The 9,118-nt window shown below is 48.3% G+C and overlaps 1 protein-coding gene across 3 annotated transcripts; it reads left to right on the top strand.

The window, feature by feature from the left end:
• Positions 1-6,280: 6,280 nt before the first annotated feature.
• LOC125517212 (wiskott-Aldrich syndrome protein family member 1-like) lies at positions 6,281-8,048 on the top strand. Of its 3 annotated transcripts, XM_048682390.1 has the most exons (3): positions 6,281-6,900; positions 6,987-7,093; positions 7,188-8,048. In XM_048682390.1, the coding sequence occupies exons 1-3, from the start codon at positions 6,640-6,642 to the stop codon at positions 7,447-7,449; spliced, it is 630 nt and encodes a 209-aa protein (XP_048538347.1). In that variant the 5' UTR covers positions 6,281-6,639; the 3' UTR covers positions 7,450-8,048. The 3 variants fall into 3 exon arrangements, with proteins under 3 accessions (XP_048538347.1, XP_048538346.1, XP_048538345.1); XM_048682389.1 differs by having other exon boundaries at positions 6,987-8,048; XM_048682388.1 differs by having other exon boundaries at positions 6,281-7,093.
• Positions 8,049-9,118: the final 1,070 nt, after the last annotated feature.

Below are 9,118 nucleotides of genomic sequence, written 5' to 3'. Positions count from 1 at the left end.
GAACTGGGCTGCGGCTATGCTTGACGATTATAATGCGTTGTTGCGGAATGACACTTGGTCGTTGGTTTCCTGTCCTGCAGGTGCGAACATGGTGAGAGGCAAGTGATATTCAAGCACAAACTCCATCCGGATGGCACGCTGGCTCGGTACAAGGCGCGGTGGGTGCTCTGCGGCTTCACACAGCAAGCCGGCGTCGACTACGGCGAGACGTTCAGTCCCGTTGTGAAGCCCGCCATGATTCGCGTCATCCTCAGCATTGCTGCGAGCAGCTCGTGGCCCATACATCATCTCAACGTCAAGAACGCCTTCCTCCATGGGCACCTCGTTGAGACGGTCTACAGCACGCAGCCGGCTGGCTTCATCAACACGGCGCGACCCAGGGACGTGTGTCGTCTCAACCGGTCACTCTACGGGCTCAAGGAAGCCCCGAGAGCGTGGTTTGCGAGGTTCACCTCGTACTTGGTCACTCTCAGCTTCACCGCATCCAAGGCCGACTCATCGTTGTTTTCTCTCCATCACGGCATTGACACGGCCTACCTACTCCTCTACATCGATGACATCATCCTCACCGCCAGCACACCTTCTTTTCTTCAGTCCATCATCGCATCTCTCCACCGCGAGTTCTCTATGACTGACATGGGCTCCCTCCACCACTTCTTAGGCATAAACATTCACCACACACCCGCTGGGCTCCACCTCTCTCAGGAGCAATACGCGCTCGAGATTCTTGATCTTGCTGGCATGCTCAATTGCAAGCCGGTATCCACCCCCGTCGATACCACCTCCAAACTATCTACCACCGATGGCCTTGCCTTCCATGATCCGTCATTGTACCGTACTCTCGCGGGTGCACTCCTGTATCTCACCCTCACACGGCCTGATCTTTCTTACGCCGTCCAGCAGTGTTGTCTGTTTATGCATGATCCTAGGGATGCCCACTTTCAGCTGGTGAAGAGGATTCTTTGGTATGTACGTGGGACCACCCACCTCAGGCTTTAGTTCCATCACTCCGCCACCATTGACCCGATGGCCAATCAGATGCAGACCGGGCGGGGTGCCCCGACACCTGCAATTCCACATCTGGCTTCGCCGTGTACATCGGCTCCAACCTCGTCAGCTGGTCGTCGAAGCGCCAGAACACAGTCTCCCGCTCGAGCGCGGAGGCTGAGTACAGGGGCATCGCCAACGCCGTCGCCGAGCCTTGCTGGTTGCGGCAGCTCCTCACCGAGCTTCGCCGCCCGCCGTCGCGCTCCACCATTTTTTACTACGACAACATCAGCGCCATGTACATGTCGAGCAACCCTGTTCAACATCAGAGGACGAACGATATCGATATCGATCTACACTTCGTCCGGGAGTGCGTCGCTCTCGGTGAAGTGCGCGTCCTGCATGTGCCCACGTCATTGTAGTTTGCCGACATCTTCACGAAGGGGCTTCCTACAAGCATGGTCTCTGCTTTCCGTTCCAAGCTCAACATTGGTGAGCACCCCGCTTCGGCTGCGGGGGGTGTTGGAAACCTGACACAGAGTCACGCTCGAATCACGACCAACGCCCTGGATCGAGTCCCTTGGCTGGATAGCTCACGCTCCCGCACACGTCGCCCACGCCCCACGTTTGCTTGTACGGCGTGATCGCCCATACTGTTGTAACGGTCTCTCTCTCTCCCAGTGTATCTCCTGTATATAAACAATGTGACCTGCATTGATGGAATATACACAGAGATTGATCTTCCTTACTTTGTGTTCTCATATTATTTTTCCTGCAGTGCATTCCTTGCTCTGTCAGAACACATGTACTCAAGATGGTCAGCCTTGCCATAACTGAATACACCAGTTTAATGGTCACATTGAAGACAAGCCATGGATATAAGTTCCGAGTTGGGTTCATGAACCAAGAAGGTCGCTGCTTTTTTTATGGCTGAACTTGGATAAACTTTCTCAAGTGTTACGGACTCAAAGTTGGCGCACGAATGTTGATGGAAATAGCAGAACCTGGTCTCATATTAACTGTGATCTTCCACCCCGACGTCGTTCCAATTGTTCATTCATGTTAGTTTTGTATCTGGTTCTTGCTTGTTGCCTCGATCATAATTTAACTTTAGAAGTAGCAACGAATCTCTCGCGAACATGCAACTTCTAACAAATATTTCTTATAATTGGTGGCATGTGTAGGTTATTTCAAAGTTAAACATGCTACTCGTTTGTTATTCTATAAGACCTCGATTATTACTGATGGCACTGAAGTTGACTGGGACGACATCCACAAGTCCCTACACTTTATTGATCGTCTTGAGGTCCATGTGGGGCGTTTCAATGGTGGAAGGCTACGTGGGATATGTGTGCCACTGCTTCACACGTTGAACAGGTCCAACTGTGTCGACAACCTTATGGTACAAGCTGTTTTCTGTTCTATATGTTGTTCATAAAATCTTGCTTATACACAGTTTTATAGTTGCGATCTTCTTGAAACAGAAACTTCCCAGTTCTATTATTCCTATACAGATGACTAACCATGGTCGGGTCAGACTTGCACTTGGTCACAACATGATGTTTATGTCGACCTACTCCATTCCCCTTGGAGGTGAAAAGATACTTATTCATGGGTGGTCTCAAACAATGAAGGCCCGTCCATCTTCGAGAATAGGATAGAAGATTATGTTCATGCTTTTCCATGGCTCTAAAGCGGAAAACCTGTTTACTGACCACATTGCGAAATGAAGCCGCTTTCAGAAGGTTGTGGATGTGCGGGGTGGTGCCTGGGCGTTGTCCTAGGGCTTGGTGACCTCACCCTTGGTTAACTGTACGTAAAGTAGCACTGTTCGAGGCGAGCTTTGTATGGTTGAACCTATGTAAGTACTCATACTTCTTTCAGCTATGGTTGTTAAGTGCCCCTACTGGTTTCAGTTAAGGTTGTTGAGTACTCCTGCTGCTTTTACTGTCTGTCGTGTTTCTTCAGTCCTGTTGTCCTCTAGCAGCCAAAACCAAACCAGTGCCAGTGTGGCCGCCTGCTTCCGCCTCCCACGGCTGGCTGCGCCTCAGTGCACGCATCGCCGCCCCACCGTCTCCTAAATCATTAACACCGATGTTCGAGGCCTCGCTGTCGTCCTCCGCGCGCTTTGGTGCACTCACCGCGGCGCTGTTGGAGAACGTAGTAATTCAAAAAAAATCCTACGATCACGTAAGATCTAACTAGGAGATGCATAGCAGCGAGAGGGGAGAGTGTGTCCACGTACCCTCGTAGACCGAAAGCGGAAGCGTTTAGTAACACGGTTGATGTAGTCGAACGTATTCACGATCCAACAGATCCAAGTACCGAATGTACGGCACCTCCGTGTTTGGCACACGTTCAACACGATGACGTCCCTCGAGCTCTTGATCCAGTAGAGGGTCGAGGGGGAGTTCCGTCAGCACGACGGCATGGTGACGGTGTTGGTGATGTGATTCGTGTAGGGCTTCGCCTAAGCACTACAATAATATGACCGAGGTGGTAAACTATGGAGGGGGCACCGCACACGACTAAGACAATTGATGTTCTTACTTTGGGGTGCCCCCTGCCCCTCTATAAAGGGGGGAGGAGGAGGTGGCCGGCCCAAGGGGGGCGCGCCAAGGGGGGAGTCCTACTTGGACTCCTAGTCCAAGTAGGATTCGGCCCCCCTCCTTCCAACTAACAGAATGGGTAATGGGGAGGGGGGAGAAGGAAAGGGGGGCTGCGCCCCCCAACCCTAGTCCAATTCGATTTGGGCTTGGGGGGTGCACCCCACCTCTTTTGGCAGCCTCCTCTCTCCACTATGGCCCAATAGGCCCATTAACTTTCCCCGGGGGTTCCGGTAACCTCCCGGTTCTTTGAAAAATCCCCGATCTTCTTCGGAACCATTCCGGTGTCCGTATAAAACCTTTCAATATATCGAACTTTACCTCTTGACCATTTCGAGACTCCTTGTCATGTCTGTGATCTCATCCGGGACTCTGAACAAACTTCCGTCAACAAAACACATAACTCATAATACAAATCGTCAACGAACGTTAAGCGTGCGGACTCTATGGGTTCGAGAACTATGTAGACATGACCGACACACATCTTCGGTCAATAACTAATAGAGGAACCTAGATGCTCATATTGGTTCCTACATATTCTACGAAGATCTTTATCGGTCAAACCGCATAACAACATACATCATTCCCTTTGTCATCGGTATGTTGCTTGCCCGAGATTCGATCATCGGTATCATCATACCTAGTTCAATCTCCTTACCGGCAAGTCTCTTTACTCGTTCCGTAATGCATCATCCCGCAACTAACTAATTAGTCACGTTACTTGCAAGGCTTATAGTGATGTGCATTACCGAGAGGGCCTAGAGATACCTCTCCGATACTCGGAGTGACAAATCCTAATCTTGGTCTATGCCAACTCAAAAAACACCATTGGAGACACATGTAGAGCATATTTATAATCACCTAGTTACGTTGTGACATTTGATAGCACACAAAGTGTTCCTCCGGTATTCGGGAGTTGCATAATCTCATAGTCATAGGAACATGTATAAGTCATGAAGAAAGCAATAACAATAAAACTAAACGATCATTATGCTAAGCTAACGGATGTGTCTTGTCCATCACATCATTCTCCAATGATGTGATCCTGTTTATCAAATGACAACACATGTCTATGGTCAGGAAACTTAACCATCTTTGATTAACGAGTGAGTCAAGAAGAGGCATACTAGGGACACTTTGTTTGTCTATGTATCTACACATGTACTAAGTTTCCGGTTAATACATTTTTAGCATGAATAATAAACATTTATCATGATATAAGGAAATATAAATAAAAACTTTATTATTGCCTCTAGGGCATATTTCCTCCAGTCTCCCACTTGCACTAGAGTCAATAATCTAGATTAGATAGTAATGATTCTAAAACCCATGGAGTCTTGGTGCTGATCATGTTTTGCTCGTGAGAGAGGCTTAGTCAACGGGTCTGCAACATTCAGAACTGTATGTATCTTGCAAATCTCTATGTCTCCCTCCTTGACTTGATCGCGGATGGATTGAAGCGTCTCTTGATGTGTTTGGTTCTTTTGTGAAATCTGGATTCCTTCGCCATGGAAATTGCTCCAGTATTGTCATAAAAAGATTTTCATTGGACCCGGTGCTCTAGGTATGACACCTAGATTGGATATGAACTCCTTCATTTGCTGCTTCCGAAGCAGCTATGTACTCTGCTTCACACGTAGATCCCGCCACAATGCTCTGCTTGGAACTGCACCAACTTACAGCTCCACCATTCAATATAAATATGTATCCAGTTTGTGACTTAGAGTCATCTGGATCAGTGTCAAAGCTTGCATCGATGTAACCATTTACGATGAGCTCTTCGTCACCTCTATAAACGAGAAACATATCCTTAGCCCTTTCAGGTATTTCAGGATGTTCTTGACCGCTGTCCAGTGATCCACTCCTGGATTACTTTGGTACCTCCCTGCTAAACTTATAGCAAGGCACACATTAGGTCTAGTACACAGCATTGCATACATGATAGAACTTATGGCTAAGGCATAGGGAATGACTTCAATTTTCTCTCTATCTTTTGCAGTGGTCGGGCATTGAGTCTGTCTCAACTTCACACCTTGTAACACATGCAAGAACCCTTTCTTTTACTAATCCATTTTGAACTTCTTCAAAACTTTATCAAGGTATGTGCTTTGTGAAAATCCAATTAGGCGTCTTGATATATCTCTATACATCTTGATGCCCAATATATAAGCAGCTACATTGAGGTCTTTTGTGACGACTCGAGACCGACGCTCAAGACGGCTTCCATGTTTTTCGTTGTCGTCGTGTGTTTCATTTTCTTGCTCTATTTTATTTTTTCATTTTCATCATGGCATCATTTGCATTACATCGGCACTCCCTTGCCGTCATTTTTCAAACTTGCATCCACTCGTAGTTGTCGCTTCTTCCTTGTCTCTGTTAACCTTCTCTCAGATCAACCGGATTGCCATGGTCTCTCTCTTCTCTGAGCCCATCAAACCGCCTTGCCTCCATGGCCTATTGTCAACCCTTCGCGCGCGTCTGAAAGTTGTCCCGAACCTGACCCGAGGAGTCGCGGCCAATGAGTCTGGATCATCCCCAAACATCCCTAAAATATCTCCGATTTCTTCTTGGCCGTTTGATTACGACCGATGGGTCCGATTAGCCCTTACCCAAAAATCCACATGCTATAAATAGTAGTCTAACCCTAGTCCTAGTCCCAGGATCAGTCCCATCCATCCACCGAAACCATCAGCAGCCGCCGCCTGACAACCTCCCACATTTTCCTCGCGTGGCCAGACAACCCCCTCTCACCTTCTTCCTTGGGATCGCTCCCGATCCAAAATCCATCGGCCAACCACCTTCTCCTCGATCCAAATCAAAACACTCTCCCTGGTTTTCCCCAATGAGTCTACCACAGCCCGAGTCGTCCTCGATCCAGATCGAGGTGAGCCGTCCGCGCGCTCCATGCACCTCACGCCTCCTCCCCTGCGCCTCGACGTTGCTGGAGACCAGCTCCCCTACTCCTTTCTCTCCTCTCTCTCTCTCTCTCTCTCTTACGCAATGAAGCTCTCCCCTTGTTCTCTTCTTCACAGGGAACCGAGCCCCCATGGCACCGCCGCCTCGTCCCCACTGTCCTTCATCTCGTTGCCACCCTGGCCTCCTCCACCCTCACCGGAGTTCGTGCCAAGTACAGCGCGGCCACCGCCCCTGCTTCGCAGCAAGCCGCTGCCCCACGTTAACCTGCTGCTCGTCCTCAAGGTCGCCGGCATGGGTCTCGCCAAGCCATCGCCCGTTCGTCCCCGTCGGAGCCATGAAGTCGCCCGTACGAGACCTCGTCTGCCTCCCCTGCAACACTCATCTTCTGCCGGTGAGCAGCACCAGTCGGGTCCTTCTTCATTCTCCCCACCGTACCTCCTCTCCACTATGAAACTCTATTTCGCGTTCTTCCTACAGAAACTCGAGCCTCCACCGTCGCCCTCTGCATCTCCCTGCATCCCGCGCCTCGATCTTCCCCAAGACCGGCAGGATTCATCTTCCCTCGCCCGGATCCACCCGTTCTGGTCGGTTCCCGCCGACCCCATCGCCAGAACCTCCCCTGGCGCCATCTTCTGCATCGCCATGAACCTGATGCTGCTTCTGTTCTTCATTCTTCAGTAACGAACAACAGCAACTCGAGCCGCTCACCCCTCTGCTTCACACGCTGGACCGCCAAGTCCCTCCTGTGCACCAAGGCCCAGTGCGCCCCTCTCCTCTCAGTTGTGGGCCTCAGCCCAGGGTGAGATCCCCACAGCCCCTCCTCTCTGTTGGCCCAACATGCACCAGTTTCAGCCCAGCTCTATTTTTTTCCGTCAGCGATTTTACCTATTTCCAGAGAACTGCATATTTACAGATCGACCCCTATTGTTCATGCATTTAATAACTTCTAAACCATGCATCGGAATTAAACAAACTTTATATGTAAAATTCTTAGAATTTAGTCTAGTTTCATAATATGCCACTTTCATCCATGTTCAAACTGTTAAACTTGTTGTTTCCATTAATTTGCTTAAATAACTTGTTAAAATAGTTTATTTCATAACTAATTAACTGTAGCTCCAAATTAAATAAACTATATATGTAAATGGGGTGTAAAAATGCATAGATTAACATGATGACATTACTTTGCATGATTAACAACTCTAAAATTGTGTGTAGGGCAGAACTGTACCAAATTCAAAATATGCACATGGGGATTTTCTGGAATTGTTGTTTGTCATTCCGGCCTCATTTAAACTTGCCTAAATAGTAGTTTTATTATGCTTCACCTCTTGCCATGTTAACCAACATTTAATTTGATGAGTAGCTTAAACGAGAACGAACGAAATAATTGAATGTGGTGTTTCGTCAATATGCAACTTGTTGCATATTGAGCTCCAATTAACTTGTAGTATTTTTTGTTGCACTTTGGCATGCCATGCCTCATTAAACCGGACATGCATCATACTTGCTTGTGCATCATGTCATGTTTATGTTATGGTTGTTTACTACTCCCTCCGTCCCATAATGTAAGACGTTTTTTGACTGTAGTGTAGTGTCAAAAAACGTCTACATGATGGGACAGAGGGAGTATGTTGTTTGCTTCTTTCCAATGTTGCTTCTTCTTGATAGTTCCGGTTACGTTGCGATTGTGAGGACCCGTTCGACTACGTTGGTTCGTCTACTTCATGGATTCGGTCTTCTTGCTAGCGGGATTTCAGGCAAGATGACCGTCACCTTGGATCTCACTACTATCTTTGCTATGCTAGTTGTCTCGATGCTATCGCTATGTCGCACTACCTACCACTTGTTTATCAAGCCTCGCAATATGCCATGATAAGCCTCTAACATTTTCCACCATCCTAGAAGACCGTTGTTTGGCTATGTTATCGCTTTGCTCAGCCCCTCTTATAGCGTTGCTAGTTGCATGTGTACTGGCAGGTTGTTCCATGTTGGGACATGGATATAATGGATATCATGGGATATCATAATATCTCTTATTTAATTAATGCATCTATATACTTGGTAAAGGGTGGAAGGCTCGGCCTTTCGCCTGTTGTTTTGTTCCACTCTTGCCTCCTTAGTTTCAGTCATACCGGTGTTATGTTCCTTGATTTTGCGTCCCTAACACGATGAGGGTTTATGGGCCCCTCTTGACAGTTTTCTTTGAATAAAACTTCCAGCAAGGCCCAACATTGGTTTTACCATTTGCCTAATAACAACTAAAACTTGCATAGGGACCCGCTGGCACCCAAGGTCTCTAAATTACCCCCGGTCCAGTGCTCCTTATGAGTGTTGGTCCACCTACCTAGCAGTCGGCGGTGCCGCCTCGGGGCAACTCGATGGTATTTTGGCTACCGTCCACTTAGCATAGACGGTGTTGTCCTGAGAACGAGATACGCGCGGCTCCTATCGGGGTATCGACGCACCGGGTGGTCTTGCTGGTTTTGTTTTACCATTATCAAAATGTCTTGTGCACCGGGATCCCGAGTTTGATCGGATGTCCAGCAATGGAGGATTGTCTCCGCAGATCGTGAGCTTGTCATGGGCTAAGTTGGGACACCGCCGCA

Source organism: Triticum urartu, chromosome 6 (genome assembly GCF_003073215.2).
Source record: "Triticum urartu cultivar G1812 chromosome 6, Tu2.1, whole genome shotgun sequence".
In the NCBI taxonomy this organism is placed as follows: Eukaryota; Viridiplantae; Streptophyta; class Magnoliopsida; order Poales; family Poaceae; genus Triticum; species Triticum urartu.
The sequence above is the reverse complement of the archived record's forward strand: the minus strand, read 5'-3'. Positions and strand labels throughout refer to the sequence as shown.

Bases quoted from the DNA above. Each gene is read 5' to 3' on its own strand.
- LOC125517212 (XM_048682388.1), top strand. From the start codon at position 6,498: ATGCACCTCACGCCTCCTCCCCTGCGCCTCGACGTTGCTGGAGACCAG. The intron at 7,094-7,187 runs GTCGGTTCCCGC...TTCATTCTTCAG, and splicing joins GCCCGGATCCACCCGTTCTG to TAACGAACAACAGCAACTCG.